The 21,182-nt window shown below is 45.1% G+C and overlaps 1 protein-coding gene across 1 annotated transcript; it reads right to left on the bottom strand.

The window, feature by feature from the left end:
- Positions 1-54: 54 nt before the first annotated feature.
- Positions 55-972, bottom strand: SOX21 (SRY-box transcription factor 21). Its single transcript, XM_032207938.1, has one exon. It carries the CDS (start codon positions 915-917, stop codon positions 75-77), a length of 843 nt encoding a protein of 280 aa, XP_032063829.1. The 5' UTR covers positions 918-972; the 3' UTR covers positions 55-74.
- Between the last annotated feature and the right edge of the window lie 20,210 nt (positions 973-21,182).

The following is a 21,182-nucleotide window of genomic DNA, read 5'->3' as shown; positions in this document are numbered from 1 at the left end:
GGCCCCCTGCCCCGGTCTCCCCGGTCCCCTCCGTCCCCGTCCCCGGTCCCCCCGCACGCCCAGGCGGCCGCGGGTCATAGCGCCGCGGCGTAGGCGGCGGGGTAAGGGTCCAGCTGGGGCTTGCCCATGCCCGGCAGGAGGATGTAGGCGAGCGGAGGCTGCAGCCCCGGGCCGGGCCAGGCGCTGCAGTTGCAGGGGATCATGTAGCCCGGGTTCCCGGGGGACGGGTGCGAGTGCGTGTGCCCCCCGGCGGCGGCCGCGGCGGCGGCGGCGGCGGCGGCGGCCCCGTGGAAGGCGCCCGCCCCGCCGGCGCCCGGGTAGCCCAGCGAGGAGGCGTAGGGCAGCGCCGAGCCCGAGGAGGACGACGAGGAGATCTCGGCCATTTTGGAGCCCAGGTCCAGCAGGGAGTAGGGGCTGCTGGCGGCGGCGGCGGCGGCCGCGGCGGCGGCGGCGGCGGCCGACGGGGGAAAGAAGACGCGGGCGGCGGCGGCGGCGGCGGCGGCCGCCGCCTTCTCGGGGTTGGCGAGCAGCGAGTCGGGCACCAGCCCGCCGGCCCCGGCGCCGTGCAGCCCGGCCGCCTTCAGCCCGTGCGGGTGCTCGTGGTCCGCCACGCCGGCCAGCCCGTAGGGCACGGGGAAGGCGAACTTGTCCTTCTTGAGCAGCGTCTTGGGCTTGCGGCGCGGCCGGTACTTGTAGTCGGGGTGCTCCTTCATGTGCATGGCCCGCAGCCGCTTGGCCTCGTCGATGAAGGGCCGCTTCTCCGACTCGGTGAGCAGCTTCCACTCGGCGCCCAGGCGCTTGCTGATCTCCGAGTTGTGCATCTTGGGGTTCTCCTGGGCCATCTTCCGCCGCTGCGCCCGCGACCACACCATGAAGGCGTTCATGGGTCTCTTGACGTGGTCCACCGGCTTGGACATGGTGCTGGCCCCCCGCGGCCCCGGCGCCACGCGGCCCCCGCCGGCCACCTCCTCCTTCTCCTCCTGCTGCTGCCGCTGCTGCTGCTGCTGCTCTGCCTCCTCCTCCTCCTCTCCCTCGGCCCCGCCGCGCTCCGCTCCTCCCAAGCCGCTCTCGGCTCCCTCTCTGCGGCGGCCCCGCTCCGGGCGCGGGGCTCTGCCGGCCGGCGGCTCCGGCTCCCCGTCAGGGCTCCGGGCCGGGCGCCGCTCCCCGCCGCTCGTCCTCGGCCGGAGCCCGGGCGGGCGAGTCCGGCGAGCCCCGACGGCGCTCCCTCGGCGGCCTCCCTCCCGGGGGGCGGCGGCGGTCAGAGCCCGCCCGGAGCCATCGCCGCCCGCGGGGCTCGGGGGGGCGGCGCGGCGCGGTGCGGGACGGCGGCTCCGCGGCGGCCCGGGCGCTGCGGGGGGCCCCGGGGGCGCGGGCCGCGGACGGCTCCGCTCACAGCCGCCCCGCTCCGCCCGCGGGGGCGCGGCGAGCAGCCCGCTCCTCGCTCATACTCGCCGCCGGGCTCTTCCTCCTCCTCCTCCTCCTCCTCTTCTTCTTCTTCTTCTTCTTCCTCCTCCTCCTCCTCCTCCTCCTCCTCCGGCGGCGGGCAAACTTCGCCAAGTTTCAGGCGGGCGGCTCCGGCGCGCCGCTCGCCCGCGCTCCCCCTTCTCCGGGAGCCGCCGGGTCTCTCTGGGTTTTCTTGGCCGCCGCCGACTCGGAGGGGCGGCGGGGCGGGCGGGAGCGGCGGGGGGCGGAGGGAGGGAGGCAGGGCGAGGGCGAGGAGGAGGAGGAGGAGGAGGAGGAGGAGGAGGAAGGGGGGGCTCCCAATTAAAACGCTCGGCGCTCTCCGCCGGCCGGGGAGCCGGGCCGGGGGTGAGGTCCGCGCCGGGTCCCGCCGCCCCCCCCTCCTCCTCCTCCTCCTCCTCCTGCTGCTGTCTGTCCTTCTTCCTCCTCCTCTCCTTCCTCCTCCTCCTCCTCCTCCCCCCGCCGCGGCACCGCGCGCTCCCCGTGCCCGCCGTCGGGGCGGGGCCGCCGCGCCGGGAGGGGGCGTGGCCTAGAGGGAGGAGGGCGTGGCCACACAGCGCTGACCACGCCCCCCTCGGCTCCCCGGCAGGTTGGGGAGCGGAGGGGCGGCCCCGCGCCTGCGCACTGCGCCCCCCCCCCATGCCCGGGCTGACCGGGGCCGCTCCTGGCCCTCAGCCGGGGGCTGCCCACGGAGCCCCCGCCGCCCGCGGAGCCCCCTCCGGGCCCTGCCCGCCCCGGGCTCCCGCGGGGCTTCCCGGAGCGCCTCGGCCCCTCAGCGCCCTCCTGAAGCGCTGGGCTGCCCCGAAGGGAGGGAGCGGGCGGCTGCTCGCCCCCCTCACTCAGTGCTCTCCAAACCCGCCTTGCCGGGGTTTGGCCCCCCCCGACAACCCGTGACAAATAAAAAATAAAAGAAAAAAGTTGTCGAAAGCCGAGCTCCGTGCCCAGCCCCCGAGGCAGATGCTCCCCGGGACGCACCTGTGCGCGCCTCTGGTCACCTTCCCTCCTCCCAGCGCTGAAGGTGCCCGAGTTTCCCAGCCGCACGTTATCCTACGCGGTTCCTCCCCGGGCTGAACCCCCCAAATCTCCCTCTCACGCGTGTTTTTCCCCCTCGCAAGCCTTTGAAGGTCTCCTTTCCCCACCAACCCTCCCGCTAGCCGCTGGCCGCACGCTCCCTCCAGCAGCTCCTGCGGCTACGGGAGGGAAGGAGGGAGGGAGGGAGGCAGGTCTGAGCCTCCTCCGACAGCTTCGCACCGAGGGCTGCGAGCCCTTATCAGCTCCGCCTGATAAGCTGAGCCAGGCTGGGCTCAGCTCCCCGAGCCCCGGCCGGGGCCAGCCGCGGCTCTCGGCCGGGTGCGGGGCGCTGCGGGGGGCCCGTCCCCCCCCCCCCCCGCCAAGGAGCCAAGGCTTTATCGGAGTTCAGTTCCTTATCTGCATTTTTTTTATTATTATTCCTTGTTTTTTTTTTTTTTTTTTTTTTTAAGCCTCCGCTGTGATCTTCGCGGAGTTGTGCGAGTGTGTTAATTGCGCTGATAATGCGGCGTTATCGATACAATGACAGCGCGCTCGTGTACGATGGGATCTGCTTGCCTCTGACCTGTCACTTCTGACGCGTGCAAATTCAAGGGCGCAATCTTTCCCTCTGTTATCGGGGGGGGGGGGGGGGGGAGGCAAAAAAAATAATAATAATAAAGTAAGAATAAAAACCCGAGCAGATGCGCTGGCGCACGGAGGCTGAACAAGGAATTCCTGCACCCAGCGCTGTCTTCCACCGAGCGAGATCAAAGCGCTTTCTCAACCTGTTGCGGGGTCTTGGGGCATCTCCCCGACCCCACAGCGTAATCCCGCCGGGTTTGCCCTTGTTTTTTTGCCACCCAGCCCGAGCAGCCTCGGGTTCCTCGGGTTTTGGGCGCCCGGCACCGCACCGCCGGTCCCGGCGCTGTTAATTCAAAGCCGAGAGTTTCAAGCGAGTTTCGAGGAAGCAAAGCTCCTCGCCTCCTGATTTTTATTGGCGCTTAATAATCGGGTGGCGAGTGGAGGAGATAAAAAAGTAGGCGAAGAATAGTGGTTAGCCCGATAGCGATCTCCACCTAATCATTCCGGCTGCCTGAAAAGCTGACTCACGGGCTCTGGAGACCTAGCGCTGCGCCGTGTTTGGAGAGCCCCAGCGCGTTTTCACGGCTTTGTTTGCGCACTTAAGCGTTTCCACACGCCGGCTTGCAAGTTGACATTTCGCTTTGTGGAGGTATCAGCCACCGATTCCACATCACTTGCAGCTGTCAAAAGTTGCCAGGCGCGCTGCTAGCTTAAACACACTGCGGGCTAACTTTTCTGCTCGCACGGAGTCTTGCAAGACCTGCCCCCAAGCATTTTCCCCCCTTCCAACGTCGAGTACACCTGTAGCGAGAGAGGGCTCTTTAGCCCGTGATCCCCTTATCGTGCCCGATACGCAAAATTCATTCATTTAAGCAGCGCTTTCAGAAGAAGCTCGGTGTTATTATTTTTCAATAAGAGTCACTTATTATTAGAGCAGCTGGTAGCCCGAGCTTGTGTGAAGTGCCTGGCAAAGGACGCTACCATAAAACACTGGTTTCTAAGTTTATAGTTTCTAATTTGGCTGTGAAAGTGTGATTCTGGATGGAACTTGGCACTCGAGGGCTCAGCTGGAGAGTAAACTTTTTATAATAAAAGCGTCGGTTTATTGCATTTGCTATTTCAAGTTAAAAGGGAATTAACAAAGTTTTTACTAGTTTTGGAAGCTTAGGGAAGTCCCATAATTTTTCTTGAAAATTAAAAGTTACGGTGTTGGGAAGGGTGGGATAAGTTCTGCTGTGAGTGCGTGTGTGTGATTTCATGTGCCGTTATTTTTAAGGCAAACCCGATCCCTGCGCGTTAGGACAGCGGCACTGCTCTTGCAGCACCACCAGACAGACGCAGGTCTCGCACATCAGCCGCAGGCAGTTCCGAGCCGAGACCTTGGCGGTGATGGGTCCTTACTACTTTCAGCCACCAGGAAATGTTTAAAACGCAGCCTGTCCTGATTAACTATGACACGAGGTAAAACTTGGCTATCATGCACGCACTCCATTTGTAATCGAAGCAACTTTCACGTACTTCACTGACTCCTTTTTTTTTTTTTTTTTTCCCCTCCTGCTTTTTAATCCTGTTAGCTTTGCAGGGGTCATGCAGCCTGGGAAAAGCGATCAGAGCAGCAGACAAGGATGTTTTTAGAACAAAACCAGGAGCTGGGTGGTTACATGCTAGCACCTGACCCCTAGCTGCTAAGTCCCTAGTACTCAAAGGTAAAAAAAAGTAAGTTTGCTGCAAGTTCCTGGTCAGACTTGGATGTTCCAGAACAGGCAACCAAATACCACCTGAGCACAAGCAGCTACCTACAGCTCATCAAGTATGAGGAAGTGTAAGCTTCCCTTCTCTCAAGTGCTGAAATCAGAGCTGATACGGATGGAGACCGCCAGCTATCCGGGATGCAGGTTTTTCTGTGTGAGCAGCTGCCTCTAGCTTTTCTTCAAAGGAATTACTTTTCCAAGAGTAAAGGACCTCAACAGTGTGTGTGGAACTATCTTGACCAGGCTTTATAGTGGGGTTCAGTACTTCACTGTTAGCAAAGGATAGCCTTGCTCCTAGGCGAGTCTTCCCCTGCTGTAGGTTTCTTTCACAGGCTATTAAAATGTCACTAGACAAAGATCAGGAATCCTTAACTGCTGTCCCTGCTTTCTGGGCTGCTCTTGCTCACCCACCTTCTGCCCCTTTCATTCACATTTTCTGTTGCCCAGTGAGTGGCTAAAAAGGGAGGACTGAGTGCCCTTTAATCCAATGGTTAGGAGCCTCTTCTGCAAAGGGAGCCTCACTGTGAAAGAGAAATCAGATCGTGTGTTCTTGAGTAGATCATGAAGCTTTTTAACTAAGAGTGTTTTTTTTGTTGTTTGTTTTGTTTTGTTTGTTTGTTTGTTTTCCCAGAGGGAGAGGGATCTTTGAAGATTTTTACATTTCAATTCAATTTAAATTGTAAACTGACAATCATCAGTTTGTCTTCTTGTTTCACTTCTTAGGGCTGTCCAGCAGACATAGAGGTGTTTTTTTGTTTTGCTTTGTTTTTTCTTGGAATAAATACATTTTAATGACCACTTTTGTTCAGGAATGAGTCATACCTATGAACCACCCGAAGTCGTTTTATTAGTCATGGGTGCTAGGCAGCTCCTAAAAAATCCATGCCATTTTGAAGACAAGCTTTTCTATTTCACTGGATAAGATGGTGGCCTGGGTACCTTTGGGAAGCACTCCAGGATCTGTAAGGACACACAAGGAAACTAAAACAAAGATCAGAGTTAAATGTTTGGGCCATTCCTCTCTGAAGAAAAGCTGAGCATAAGTCTTTGCTGTTTCATTATAATTACTTTTTAGTTGACTACAAACAAGTAATGAAAAGAGACCCTTAACAGAAGGAATTTATGTCCCTTCTTGGTCATAAATTCACAGTCTTTTCTTCTTTATTAACAGTGTCTTGCTTATCGATTTGTAAGACCGGCCATTTTCTGGGTTCTGTTCAGCAATGAGGAATCACAATACCAAGTCACTCGGGAAAGGTCAAAGCTATTGGTCATGAGCTACTTCTAGTGACCAAATGGCAGAGGAAGCCCATGCATACACCCCACACCCACATTAGCACCTGTAACTGTATTTTAGTTCAGATTAACAGCTTTCCAAGCAAAGCTTCTCACTCACTGTCATTTAATTTCCATGGAGGAGCAGGTGAGACTGAACTGGAAGATGCTCCTCAACTGTCAATGAGACTGTGCTCTGAGAAGAGTCTAGTTCAGCCAGCATCAACTGTACCCAGATGGTATAAAATCAGTGTTATTTAGTGCTCTTGATTCAGACAGCTGACAGCTTTTTATATCCATTTATTTTAGGTGCTTTGGGGATGAGCTTTTCTACCTGAGTGAAGTGACAGGACGCTTCTGCTTCCTGTGTATGCTGCTGGGAAAGGAGCCCCTCCACTTTGCGGTTGCTCTGTGAGTACCTGTAGGCATAGGAAGTCAAAAAATATGAATTGAAGAATTCTTGGTTGCCTGTCCCCCATCTTTACCTCAGCCTTTAAGATTCTGCTAAACTTTGCACTATTTTTGCAACACTTTTAATAGTCTACAGCAGGATGTGTAATGGCTTCCATTGTCGTGGAGATTGAACTCAGACTATCAAGTATTCTCAGGTGAGTTGAATAGTTAACTCTTATTGTGATAAACATTGGCTATTTATTTTTTTTGTGTCACTTAAGTGTATTTATAATAGTTTCAATAATAATAATTGCCATACATTTTTTCTTTATAACCAAATCTGGATTTTTTTTTCTCTCTCTTTTTGTATCAGTAATCTATTACTTTGAATAACTTGTTTCGATTAGTGCTTGACAGGTGGGTGTAATCATATCTTAAGAAAACTGATTAATAAAAACATCAGTAAGAATATTAATAATAGCCACACAACACTGAGCTCTTTTGCCAGGAAAGGATAGTCTCTGCAGCACTGTAAATGTTGGAGTATTTTGTCTGGTACTGGACTTCACAAAAGACATAGAGTCATGGAACATAATGCAGAAAGACTGTTGAGAGGTCTGAAAAATGTGATTTATAAGAAAGGGTTGAAAGCAGCATTGTTACTTAAACTGAATAAGAGATGACTTAGGAGACAAAATGGTCTTGGAGGGATTTAAAGGTAATTGCAGTGATGAGGAGATTGAATTGTCCTGTGTGTTTCTGGGCCTAGGCAACAGGTAATTCACCTTAAGATGTGAATTCAAGTTAAACGCTAGAAAAAATAAGCTGCGAACAGTGAGGATAGATATGTGGAGCCTCCCCTTGCCTGGGGAGCCTGTGGGAATATGGAGGGATTTTAAGAACAGGTTAGACTAATTTGGCAAGGTTGGCCATGCCTTAGAACAGGAGTTTTCCTGCCTGGCTTTGTACAAGTCAATGACATGGGAAGAATCAAACTGAAGTTTGGCTTGTTTCTTCTTGGGATCCATTTTCCTTTTTGCTCCTCAGGATCCAGATGTTCTGCCAGTTCACAGCCCACATCTTCGCTCTTCCTCTCCTACCCATGCGTGTGACCAGCACCACTGCCACCACACTGCCCCACTGCCTGAAATGCTCCTGTATGCCATCATCTCCTCATAGTGCAGCAGGTGGACATCCTGCTCTGGGGGCTGACACGGGCTAAGCGGCATCTTCTTCCTTATGGAGAAGCACAACCCCATCAGCTATGATTTTAAAATATCTGGTGATGAAAATTCATCTCAGTACCCAGACAAAAGGTACGTCTTCCATAGACATGCTGAAGAATTATTTATTTTTCCTTTCTGGTCCCCTTTGTTTATTTGGCACTTGTCTCCTCTTTCTTCTTAGCATAATCTTTTCATTATCTGTGAGAAGTCTTGTTCCTGAAACAACTTTGCTATTATTTTAACTTTATCACCTTTCTATTTTGTTTTAAATCTCTGCTGAAAATACATTTTATGCATCATTTCAACCTTATTTTCTCTTCCAACTGCTTTCCCTAGATCTATAATTATAATATTCAATTTTATAAATTACTGTATATCATATATATTAAAATCTCTGTGTAAGTTATTTGAATTGCATTATGCTTCGCAGCATGAAAAAAGTAAGGGCCGTCATTTTTAGATAGTATTGGCAAAAATTTGTCAATGGTGTAACAAGTCAGTGACAAAATTAGCCCTAGGTGTATAAAATTTATTTAGGGTGTTTTTACAAGGAAATTTATAATATTTATGGACACTTCATTTTCTTCCATAATATTGTCCCATGCGGGGATGATTATTATTAGTGTTGTAAAAGATAAAAGATTCATTAGTGTTTCATCCTGAAAATCTGACTTTTCTTATTGATTCTGTAGAAAGATTAACAGAGAGCGGAACATACTTTAAGCAATACAATTCTAAATTCTCACAGGCTTCTGCAGTGTTCTCAGTGACACCTTTTCAGTCCAGTGGGGAAAAAAAAAATAAATCAAAATTTCCAGAAGGAGTTCCTTTGGTTCTCAGTTCCCTTGTCATATTTTTCTTACATTTCATTAAAAGCTGTTTATAGAATATGAAGAAGGTCATGCCAGAAATTCTCATTTGCCCAGAAAGTAAAAGATTCAGATGTGTGTATTCTAAAAGACCTAAAAAAGAATGAAGCACAGATCTTTTAAAATATGAGGGTGCCATATTTCCATTTATTTTAGTTCCCTCAAGGAGATTCAATGGGATTTTACGCCTTGAATTCCTTGAAAATATCTGTATACTCTGAATGGAATAGGTCCAAAGCACATTTATGCTTTATGATAGAAACAGAGTTTTGTATTCTTTCTCGTTCACCCCCTCCAGTTTTTTAATGCTTTCGAGTGTTTTCCAAGCAGGATGGTTAAACAATGGTTATAACAAAGACTATATGAAGTTCATTTTTCTTGGATTTATCTGGGCCTGTACTCCATTTTGCAAATGGAACTCAGTCATTCTTGTACCTGAATACACTGGCTTGAAGTAAACAAGTAGGCAACCACATAGCTTCTTTGTGCTAAGTGCCTATGTGCATACTCTTACCCTATGGTAAACACAGGAGAAAGGAAAGAAAATAACTAGAATTCATCCTTCAGAGGAAAAAAGTACAAGCCACCTCACACACTGTAAGTTAAGAACAAGGGGTGATAGGCAGTTACAATGGAGTAGATGATGTGCTATGAATTTATGGTCTAGTTTAGCTCACAGGGATTTGAGCTTACTGTAGCAGAGAACAGCTGGACATGATGCTAAAATGAAAACTTCTGGATAGCCTAGCCATGGTCTTTTGCTGAATTATCAGGACTCTGATAGCTATTTTGCAACACACAGAAGGACAAAAGTCACATCTTAGCCACAAAGTATACTACCTTTTCTTTCCTTCCCCCCCCCTTTTTTTTTTAAAGCATAAATACTCTATTTTTTAAGTGCTGAAGATGTAGATGCCAGAAAAATGAATTAATGAATACTTTCTCTACTGCTGTAATCATATTATTAAAATATGCTGCAAATGTGTCTGTGAGATGTGCTGATGTGTTGTACAGTAAAACAACAGCAGTAACTGTGTTTGACCAACAAAACACCATGTACTTTCACTTGCTTCAACTGAAATCTGTTGAAAATAGCAGTAAAGCTCTTATCTGTCAGTGGAGCCATACTTTAAAACATAGTTTGTGAAAACATGAACACAAGGTATGAGCCCAGCCTACTAAAATTAATGGAAATGTTCCTGTTGACTCATGGAAAATGTGAAACTGGTGTCCTTCTTTTCTGCTGGTCATTACATGGACAGGTAAAGCACCTTCATGCCTCCTATATGATCCGCATCAGCATTAACATTAGGAATTTCTGGAATAGGATCATGATGTTTCTTTTCTTAAGTTTTATGTGCATGACTGGAAAGTAAAAACAATATGCTCAGTTTTAGCAGTGTAAAAAAATAGAAAGTCAGGTAGATAGAAAACAGAAAACAGTTCACTTTTTTACTGTAACAAACAATGGTCTTAGAGCACATATACAAAACATGCTTTATCCTCTGAAGACTTAATTCAAAGACCTCCAAAATACATGGGCTCTCCCAACGTGACTCCCGGGTTCATTGGAGGCAGGCAGTAAATTAAAATGGTCAAACCAGCTTTTTTGACACCACTGTTGAGTTCAGGTCTTCTTAGGCAAAAGGCCAGTTCATTAAACCACTTTGTTGCCAGTCACCTATTCTTTGCTTATCTCTCGCTCTGTTTAGTGGCACGACTGGTTATCTTAAAGATAAGGAGCCTGTTGAACTTTCAGTTGCTGCTATTGCAGGAAAGACTGAAAGCACATAATCCTTTCCCTTCAGAAGAACAGATCCCTTTCTCTTTGTCTCCCACACGTGTTAGTACTACCCCTTCGAACGCTCATATGCTTATAGATGTTTTGATTTTCTTAGAGGCAGAGATGAGTTTAACACGGGAGTTTTACCTCAAAGTGTAGATGCAATTAGTTTATTTTGGCTCAGAGCACATAGAGTTTAAGACAAAACAATAAATTAAAACCGGCAGGATTCCTTCAGGCACTCTGACGTTTTCCTTTTTCTTTCTTTCTTTCTTTTTTTTTTTTTTTTCTCCTTTGCTTTTTTGTGTTTAACAGGAGGTGGCGGTTGTAACATTTGCAAAATAATAAGTACAATAAGTTGACATTGTGATATGATTACTTATGTAAGTGCTTAGACATACAAATACCTAAACACTAATGTCATTATTGAGAGTCATGGCAGTTACTCCAGCCAAGTTAATAAAAGATCATTACTGTAACTATCTACACAGGACTGAACACGATGGGGAATCTGGGATATGGGAAGTCTAACAATACAAAATGCGCTGAAACTTCATGCTTTGTGTACTTGTGGGCATGTGATTATTCTAACAAGAAATCAGAAATAATTCAATGTGTACATTATCTGTAAGGGTATATAGAGCTAAAATTATAGAAGAAAATGTTTCTTCTCTTTTCTCAGTATTTTGTTTCCCTGTTTTTTTCTGTTGAGGAAGTTAAGCACAGTTAATGTAAGTATGATTCCTCTGTAGTTTACTTGCTCCTGGATCATAACATACAGATGTAAATAGCTGGGTGTGAACTTGCCAGGTATTATATTCAGCTGACACAAACAACCTAACCAGATAGTTCTGTGTAGATAACAAACTCATTTCTGTATTGGTTGGGAATCAGGGCTCAGGTGATTGTTGTTCTTTAATGATTATTTATTTAAATTGGTCTCATTCAAACAGAGAGCCTGTCCAAGGCTGTGGCTGACTGGACAAACTTCACAGATTGGACAAAACATCAGAGCTGGAGTTTTGCCACCTTCCACGTCTAAACTCAACCCCCCACACTCCCTTCCACCCCCAACCAGGACTCTTCCACTCTGCTGCTCTATCATTCTTTCTTTGCATTCAGAAAAAGCCTGCAAAAACAAGCCTTGCCATGTTATGCAAGGACCAACAAATCTCAGTTTTGGCAGGTTGGAGGGGAAGTAAATATCAAAGTGAATATTTAAGCTGTATCCATGAGTATGCCTCTCTGAAAAGGCCTGCCTCCAATCTACCCATAGTATTTTTTAGATAGTGTCTTACTAGAGCTCTTCGATACAAAGAGAAGAGCTGTCCCTGCATTAACCAGGAACAATTCCACCTAATGCACCTGTTAAATTGAGTATTTCCTACTGAAGCCTAGGACTGAGTCCACTGCTGCCCTGAACATACAAGCACTCCACACAAGCCCCTTTTTTAACTGGATGTCCACAGTCTGCACCAGTGATGTTTCCAACAGAACATAGGGACAGCGCACGTGGAACACACTGCAATGCCATCCTGTCAGTGCAAGTGTTTCTAACTTCCTTCCAAAAGGAAAATCAGAGGCCAGATACAACAGTACCGATGGAAACTGAAAGTCCATTTTTTGAGTGACTGTCACTGCCAGAAAAGGGTTTAAATATCCCTGAGGGGTGCTGGTATTATACCTTGGGGACCCACAGACCTTCCCAGAACCTTCCGTCCAGAAGCTATCTCCTCCTGCTCTGCACCAGTGCTGAAAGCTGCACTCTGATCAGCCAGTTGATCCAGCTAAAAAACAACCATCCAGAAAAGAAAGCAGACACCAGTTTTTCAGCAGCCACACAAACAACCACTCAGTTGCTAGTGCTGCTGTATGAGAGGTGGTGGAAAGACGAAGTCAAAGACGAATATGGGACTTTCCATTTCAGTGGTGGCACAGTCTGAAATGAGCATAAGCTACTCATGACACCTCCTCCTGTGTGACAAACACTGACATTCAAACAAGGAAGGCACCACATTTACCCTATTAGAGGGTAAAGCTGGAATGAAACATGTACAGTGCCTGTGGAAATGGAGCCTAAAACTTGTGGCTTACCTCCAGAAATGAAGAAGGAAAATATACATATTACCTCCACCTTCGTTCCAACCCTAACTAGAGTCCCTGTCACCCAGCAGACTGGCAGGGCAGTTTCTACTGCAGTAGTATAGCCAGCCAGCAGGGGCAGCGGTGGCACAGGTAAAAGGTCCCAACAGATTTCCTTCCCTCTCTCCTTGCACTGGTGAGGGCCCTAGCTCAGAAGATCAGTGACAGGTCGGTTTGGAGAACAGACATGTGCAGGAGTAGATGGAGCAGGGGGTGAAGCTCTCCTAATGTCCTTCACCTTCCTCACGGACAGATCAAGGCTCCAAGCTTCTGGTCCTGCTGTAGGCACACCCAATCTCGTGATACTTGGCTTCCCACACCTTTCTCCCCATGAGCTCAGGCTCTTCAAAGTCCTCTGATGCATGAGGATTCCTGAGTTTCCGGCTCCTCCTAACTCAATGAGACACCTTACCAGAACTGAAGAAACCCAACAGAGAGGAGCACACTTATGCACAGCATTGAAACCTGTTACAGGAAATTGCTATATTTCATATATCTTAATGATTGAGTATTTCATTAATAGCCTACATGTTTGAACATTGGACCAGATCCTTACTGAGCTGGTGAATTTCTGCGCAGAAATCCCTGGCACCACATTTGTTTATCTTAGTCGACAATTTGTCTCATTGTCTCTAACATTGATGAAACCACAAATAGTGCTCCAAGATCATTTGCCTCGATAAAAATGGTAACACATTTAAGAAGCACAGATATGTAAGCCGTATTACAATCTTTATCAGCAGCACCTAAAACCGAACTGGAACCATTAGCATTCAAGGACACACTATTAAAATAGGTTCTCCACCTCAACAAGATAAACCTGTCCATAATACATATTTGTGTCCATGAAGAAATCACTTTGATCTTGAATGCAGCCTTCCAACAAATTAGAAGAAAAAAAGGGGGGAAAGAAAGAAAACAAACAAACAAACAAAGCCAAAACATAGACAAGTGTTCATATTGGACATTAAGTTAATGTAAGTAAACAAAGTTGCAGTTTCTAAAATTTGCACACAGATGCTCCTATTTAGAATTGAAATGACTTGGTTTCACTGCTGCTTAATCCTTAAACTTCAATGTGAAACTCTACAGGAGTTTCTTCTGGAGAAGGCTGTTTCAGTACTAAATGAGGGCATCCACGTGAGGCTTTAATGCACTGTAATTTATGTGCATTAATACTACAGCCTCAGATCATTCGTAACACTTTTCTTGACCGTCCACAGTTAGACAAAACACACCTATTTATTCTGGATTGAAGTTATAGCTGTTTTTCCTAGTTCTTTTAGGTGTGGCTCAATGCTTTTATTGTCTCAGTGTATGGGTCTTTCACAAGGCATGGAGCAATGGGCAGTGACTGAGGCAGAGTCCTCAACCAGCTATCCCAGAGAGACAGAGCATACAGTCAAGTAACATTTCTATCCATGTTCTCCAAAACTCCAAAGCTATTACTGCTTGCAGACGATGGTCTTTATTTATATTGAATGATGTTTAGTTCTTCAAGCTAATTGTCATGTACTATGTCAATTATGTAAAAATACTCGTTCTACATCTTTGGCTGTAATCATTTGTCTTTCACATCTCAGACTGTACTCTATCCTGAGTTGCATTCTTTGTGTTGTGGCTTGGGTGAAATGTCATTGAAGCTATGGGTGTAACCACTACCTTCTTTTAAGGCAGCTGTAAGAAACAGTTAAGCTTCTTTATGAAATAATAGCGACCTCCACCCCAAACAAAAGCATACATTACTGTTCAAAACCAAGATACGTACATAGGCTGCATAGGCTGGATAGTGTAGGAGAGGGGGTTGGCTGACTATTGTTTTTAATGGAGGAGGATGTGTACTCATGTGTGTGTGGAAGAGAGAAAGAAAAGCCCCACAAGAATAAAAACAGAGAAATGAGATAAAGCCTGAGCAAAATATGAAGACTGGTACCATTAGAAAAGACTGGAAAGAAAGTCTTTGAGTTGAATACTTGAATCTTCCTGTACTCAGGGAAACGTGACTTCATAAAGTCTTTGTAATTAAAAATGTTTTATCAGAGAGATCTGATTCCATTTGAAATTACTCTTTTGGAAACAAAACAAAACAAAAACTCACAAGACCCTGAACTTCAATTACATGTTCAGGTCAAAAGGTACAAGATGAATTCCTACTGACCTGAAATCAGTAGAATTGCACAAGATGTAAGCTAGGGTGGAATTTACCTCCCACGTTCAATATTCATTTCTGTCCATGTCTAACATGGATATATAAACACAGAGAAGAAAAATAAAAGGGGGGGAGGGGAGGAGGAGGATAAGGAAGGGGAAGAAAGGAAGGGGGAAAAGAGAGAACACATAATAAACTTTATCATTTATCAGATGTACTCAATACAACATTACAATTTACTAACGCTTATTTCTGGATATAGTCATTAGTTTTTTTCCTTTTTTCTTTCATAAAATGAAATAATGACAATAAACAATAGTTCAAGGTTTTTGATCTGACAGGTTATATAGTTCTGGATATATGTATTCTTGTGCTATTCATAAGGCAGTTTAGCTTTGCACTTGTGTTGCAGAAGGATTGAACTATAGCTTTGCAGTAGATTAGGTTTCTTTGTATTATTCTATTTATATATCTAGTTGCTCTGTTATGCATTTTCTTCATAGTATCTTATAAACTGATTGGGACATATCTCCTTTTCTATTGTGTGCGTAAGTGCCCACGACAGTACGGATTTAAAAGCAAAATTAAATACCCAGTATCCCAGGCTTAGAAAATCACTGGTGCTCTGTTGCTGCAATGTAATTCTGCCTACAGTTCTACCTACCTACATTCAGCTTATACAGAAAATGCAATTAAAGACATGGATTTTTGAGAGATGGGAAGTATTTTCCACAAATCATAATGACTAAACTTTGCCCATTTCTGGCCCCATATGCCGTACTTGAGCTTTGCTGAGGAGAGCTTTTGATGACGCTCTTATGTTCTTACTACAATATGCTGTGTAATATCTGAGTATGTTCTCAGCACAGTTGGCATCTTTGTTTGCTTTGGGGCTCTGTGCCTTTGTGTCCTAAAATTATAGATGTATAATCCTTGCATTTGCTATGGGACTTGAAAAAAACAAACATGCTATTATTTTCTGGGAGAGGTCTAATAGAGATGGAAAATACTGACTATTTTGCTAAGCAATAGAATGTTATTCAAGTGATAATGCATCTTAGCATAAAGCAGATTCTAATACTGCTCCTTTCTTACACTGTGTTTGTTGAATTTGGTATTCATGAAAGTAGGACTCATGAAATGGACTAAATCCAAGTAGAGTGTGGGCAGGTGCTGTGCAAGCTTTCCTCCCAGCTTCTCCCGGTCCCCCTTCATCTCAGTTTGTTGCTGTTTTTATACTGTGTCTCCTTATGGCAGAAATGTGGTGTCTGTATTGTGTGGACAAACATCTGCTGAATCCTGTGATAAAACTGCCATTTTTTTCACTACGTAGGCTCTAAACTCAGGTTTTCAGAGGTGAAAAGTCGATGCTGATACAGCATCCCACCCCATGTGAACAGAGAATGAAGAAGTAAATGTTACACTTTGCTGCCTCTTTTTACTCTCCCCTGCACCCAGAAAACATACAGCATGTGGTGAAACCCCCATCTAAAGAATCAGGCAAAAGACATTTGTTTTATAGTGACTGTGTTCAAACAAAGGCTTAACAGGAATATAACTGATATTCACAGGCTGTTTGGGCTTAGTCAATTACATCAGGATGGCCTTTTACATTCCTCTAATCATGAGTTAAATACAAGTCCCATGATTTCTGAATTCATTTGCCCCAACTCTGTTCCTCCAAATAGCCCTATAAAACTAATTTTCATGTTTTGTGTGTGTTTATATTTTTATAATACAAACATAAGCTAAAGAATCAAAATCTAGTAGCTTTACCTCATAATACTTCACTTGAAGCATACAGGCAGAGAGTAAACATTTGACATTTGAGAAAAAAAAAAAATATTAGTAGCTCTAGGAAGCATAGAGTGTTTAATATCCAGATTAAATATTGGTGGAGCTTGAGCTCCTTTTCTGTCAGTCTATCACCTGCTGTTGTGAAAGCCTCCTGTCACATATCTCCTGACCAATTATGTCTGCAGCAGCTTGGGAAGAATCCTCTATGTGGCTGCTCACGGTGCTGTGGGCTATGAACAGGAGACTGCCCTGAATTATTCTCAGGGTAAACCCTTTATGGGTTTTAGAAACAATTAACTTATCTATTTTCTACTAGTCTGAAAGCTTTATGGGTAGCACAAATGTAAATTTATTTTAACCTCAAATCCAATGTATAATTTTTGTGAAACTGGAAGTAGGGAACCAGTGTGATTGGAAGATACATTTCAATTAATTCTTCCTCCAACGCTTTATCTCCTCGGCATCAGAACCTTTTATAGTGTTAAAATTAACAATTATGCAGCTGATGGCTGGCTGAAACCACAAGGGGATCTGGAAAGGGCCTCAGATAACACAACATGTATAAATCATTCAGGAGAACAATTCATGAAAGAAAAGTTATCTGTGTTTTGGATGACATTGGAAGAACTAAATAGGAGTCAATTTGAGGAAGGGACATTTTGCTCCATTGTCCAGCCTGGCTTTTTTTTTATTATTATTGTGTTGTAATATACATTTTCAAAATTAATTAACCATTAACAGCAAGATAAATGTTTCTTCTTGTATTAGGGAAATGCTGGCCTCAGTGGTGAAAGATTATTTCACATGAGCAGCACTCTGAAAGAAAGCTGTTGCCAGATAAGGTGGCGACTGTACTTTGAAGAGGAACAATGAGAAGTGACAGACAAGCCCGTGTTTACCAAACTAAATAGGGGACTTGCAGGTTTCCACTCACTGCTCGGTTACCTAAGCACAGTGAATCAAGGCTGGAGTGCTGTTTCACCAAGCCGTATCAGTAACAACGTGGTAACTACTTCAGAATATAATAACACACCATGAAATCTTACTCCAGGCAGTAATGAATAACATTTTTTTTTTTTTAATTCACTTTTATGAAACATTTTAAAAATACATTGTTGGAACTGCTCTTCTGTTTAAACATTTGGCAGCTGTGGAGGATTTTTGTTCTGTGCCTTTTTTCAACATTCAGGCTTTTGATTACAGGTTGGGGTGTGAACACAGCACAACTTGAATGTGAAATCCTTCCACTTTAACTGGGCCAGAAATGTAGAAATAAGAAGATGTTCTTGTTCTGCAACTTAGAGAAGATCTAAATTTGGCAGCCACACTATACTCGAAATGGCATGGGGCTCATGTATGTGTGGTGCTTCAAACCATCCTAACTCCTGGAACAGCACATAACCCACTTGTTCCAGAGAAGGCTACTGCAAATAGGAAACTTTCCCACTTCTGTCTTCTGACATTGAAGAACTGGCTTGGAGTATAGGCTGGGTCAAACTGCCTATACCACATTGCTTGTGGTCTTTAGTAAAGTGCTCCATTTTTCGTACTTTTTCCTCTGGGCAAGCGTACACCATGCTATGGTCCTGAACCCAAATATTTATAGAGCTGAGACCTAAAATGATATTGCTGTCTGCTTAGAGCATCAGCAGTTTCTTTGCAAGTAGGACTATATGGATCAGCACTGCAATGTGAGGGGTCTAAACTTGTTCGGCAGGAAAAAGGAATAAGATCAGGATGTGCATGCTTCTTATGTATATATATAAAAGAATTGTTTCTTCTTCCTATCACAGCTATACTCACACAAAAATATGCAAACAGGATTTACACAGGTAAATGTATATATGAAATATATTACTGTATAGAAACATATACAAAAAGGGCTATATAAATACAGTATTTTAACCTACATTGCTTATATTGAATTGGAGGTGTACTTTTTTTAGCCTGCACATCATCAATTTATTTATTTAAAAATTTGTTATAACGCATCTTTATTTTTGTTTCATCCCATTTAAATATTCTTTTTCTGCTTTTCCACCTGCCTATGATACAAACATTATTTTTACATATGAATTCTTCACATCTTCAGATTCTGGCAACAATATTAGTTGGTCAGGGTGATATAAGAGAACTCTATTTTACACAAAAGCTCACATCCATGAATATATCTTACTAAGACACGTAAGCATCTTGCATACTTTTTCCCATTCAAATCCAAATACATCAAATGCAAACTTGATGGAACACAGGTGCAGAAAACACTTGGTTCAAATCACAGGTTTTGATTAACCGACAGAAAAGTATCTGCTAATATATGGGGGAAAAATGCTTTGCATTAATTTTGACATGCATGCATTAACTGCAGAGTTTATTTTCTCCTAATGACAGTCAGTAGGTTAGAATAATCTAGGCACTACAGAAGTAATACAGACCTTCATTATGTATGTTAGCCCAAAGATCCTTAGAGAGGTCTTGGGAAATATCTGTTACACTTAATTAGTATAATATACATTAATAGTGCCCAATAGGAATTATACACACATGCACACGTACTTGCAACACGTGGCTAAATCCCTTTGTCTGGCGGCCTTTAAAGTGGAAGGCTGAGACCCTTTGCTGTACCTGCAAGAAAGGGGAGCAGGGAGGAAAAGGGTCAGTTTGGAGAGGATAATTATTCCTTCCCAGGTCTGAGCTGTGTCCCTGGATGGCCAGATCAGGCTGGAACAGCCCAGAAGTTGCTCTGTTTCATGACATTTCGCTACAGCCCCTGAGGGACCACTGGCTGAGCATAACAGAGTGAAAGCTCTGCCTCTGTCCTGCTCCATAGGCTCCCTGTGCCACAAAAACAGTGCAGATCAGGGATGAGCTCAGCAAGCATTACTCAGCTAGAAATGTCTTCTGTACTTGGGGAAGTTCTTGACCATCTCTGATTTGTTTTGCTCTGTTGTGAGTATCTGGCTCCAATTTTTACTTCATAAGCTTCAGGAAGCTGAGTTTTGAAGGGACAGTTCTTGAGGTTCAATTTACATAAGTAACTTTCATAAGTGGTGGAATCAGCTTTGCTTTTTAAATTAAATTAAATTTATTTATTTATTGTGGCACAGCAGTACTCAGTCCTGGAAAACTCAATGCAGTCCTTGATCATGAAGAGATAAAGAAGCATGGTTTGAAAGACAAGGGCACTAGCAGAGGAACTCTTGCTGCTAGGGCAATGAAACAGTAGCAGCTCTTCCAAGCCTGCCCTCCTTCTCTGCCAGGAGTTACCTGCACACAACAAGGACTGCTGAAGGGAACTTGCATGCGTTAACTTAAACTGTAGCTGATGGATGCTCATCGTGCTATATCAAGCTGAAACGGAGTTCCTTACAGCTCCTGTTTTGTGGATGGAAACCACAAGCAGAGGCATGGACAGACTGCTGGCACTGCTAACGCCCACAGCAACCACTGCTAAATGCCACAGAAACCAGCCGTCAGAGCCCTAAGGTTTCTTGAAATGTAGTCCTTGCTCAAAAACTGTCCTCTCTTCAGCAAGAAACACTGCTTAGATCCTTCTGTTTAGTTTCATCAGTATAAACTGTGAAGATAAAGCATATTCATTTAGTTCTGTAAGGACTGATTAATAAACATGGGCAAAAAAACAACAGCAACTTCATTTCACCAAAAACACAGATTCTAGTCAACTGGCATTCTTCACAATACTACAAGGATTTCTTTTCCCAGTAAGCTTTTTTTCAGTTAAAAAGACTAAACCCATTTGTTAAAATGACTGTTTCACTTAGCACTTTCTAAGAAGATGTTTTCAAATCTGTATTTTAATTAAAATCTAAGTGCAAATAAAAACTGAAAACTGCATGAAACATTTTGCTTTGAGTCAAATGATTTTTTCTCCAGGTTTTCAGAGCTGCCAGCATAATTAAAATTATTATTCTCCCAGTTCTATTGTGTTAGTTTTAATCCCAGTTCAAATTTTAATTTGTGTAAACCCCCTCCTCATATGGCCTGAACCCCTAAAAATATTGCTGCATTAAAAGAAGCCTCAGAAAATATTACCTCACATAGGGTCAAAGAACAAAAACAGGAGAGGCAGAAGTTGGCTGTGGGGAGCAAAGCAGGAGGTGATAGGAGGAAAGAGGACAGAAACAAAACGTCTCCTATGAGAGCAATATCTCCACTGTGGCTGAAGTCACGGAGTGCCTTACAGGTAGCCCACAGCTTCTGCATGCAATTGGTTACTGTTAAGTCTTTGTAGGGCACCAGGAAAACATGAAGTCCCAAGTCTTCCTCTTCTGGATAATGGCAGTTGTGTGGATCTCCACCAGGCCAGGTGATTGCTTTGCATGAGATCACAGAAGGAAAGAGCTGTGTCCTCTGCAAGAAAGTCAAAGGTCCTGCTGCACAGTGCCGGTGGGCTTGGTGCTTGTGAGATGTATCCCTGAAAGGACTCCAGAGTGTAAAACAGGACTCGAGTAAAATTTAGGTTTTAGATCCAAGACTGTTATTGTGAAAAACTCTGCAAAGTATAACAGGCTCAGGCCAGCCCAAGTGCCTCACTGCTTCTGCTGCTTGTTAGATCTGCTGCTCCAGGCACAGAGCACCCTGCTCACTTTCCTTGGATTCCCCCTGAGGCTGGATCTAGGAGGGTGAAGAAAAAGGGTGGGCAAAAAGACAGCAGCATTTAGTTGGCAGGGAGCTTCGAGGCTGTGCGGGAAAGAATCCAGGATGCGCTGGGCTGGAAAGAGC

Source organism: Aythya fuligula, chromosome 1, assembly GCF_009819795.1.
Source record: "Aythya fuligula isolate bAytFul2 chromosome 1, bAytFul2.pri, whole genome shotgun sequence".
Taxonomy (NCBI): Eukaryota; Metazoa; Chordata; class Aves; order Anseriformes; family Anatidae; genus Aythya; species Aythya fuligula.
Note: the sequence above shows the minus strand (reverse complement) of the source record. Positions and strands in the feature narration are given on the sequence as shown.

What these genes read in the sequence shown, in the direction of transcription:
- SOX21 (XM_032207938.1), bottom strand. Translation starts at nt 917, where the DNA reads ATGTCCAAGCCGGTGGACCACGTCAAGAGACCCATGAACGCCTTCATG.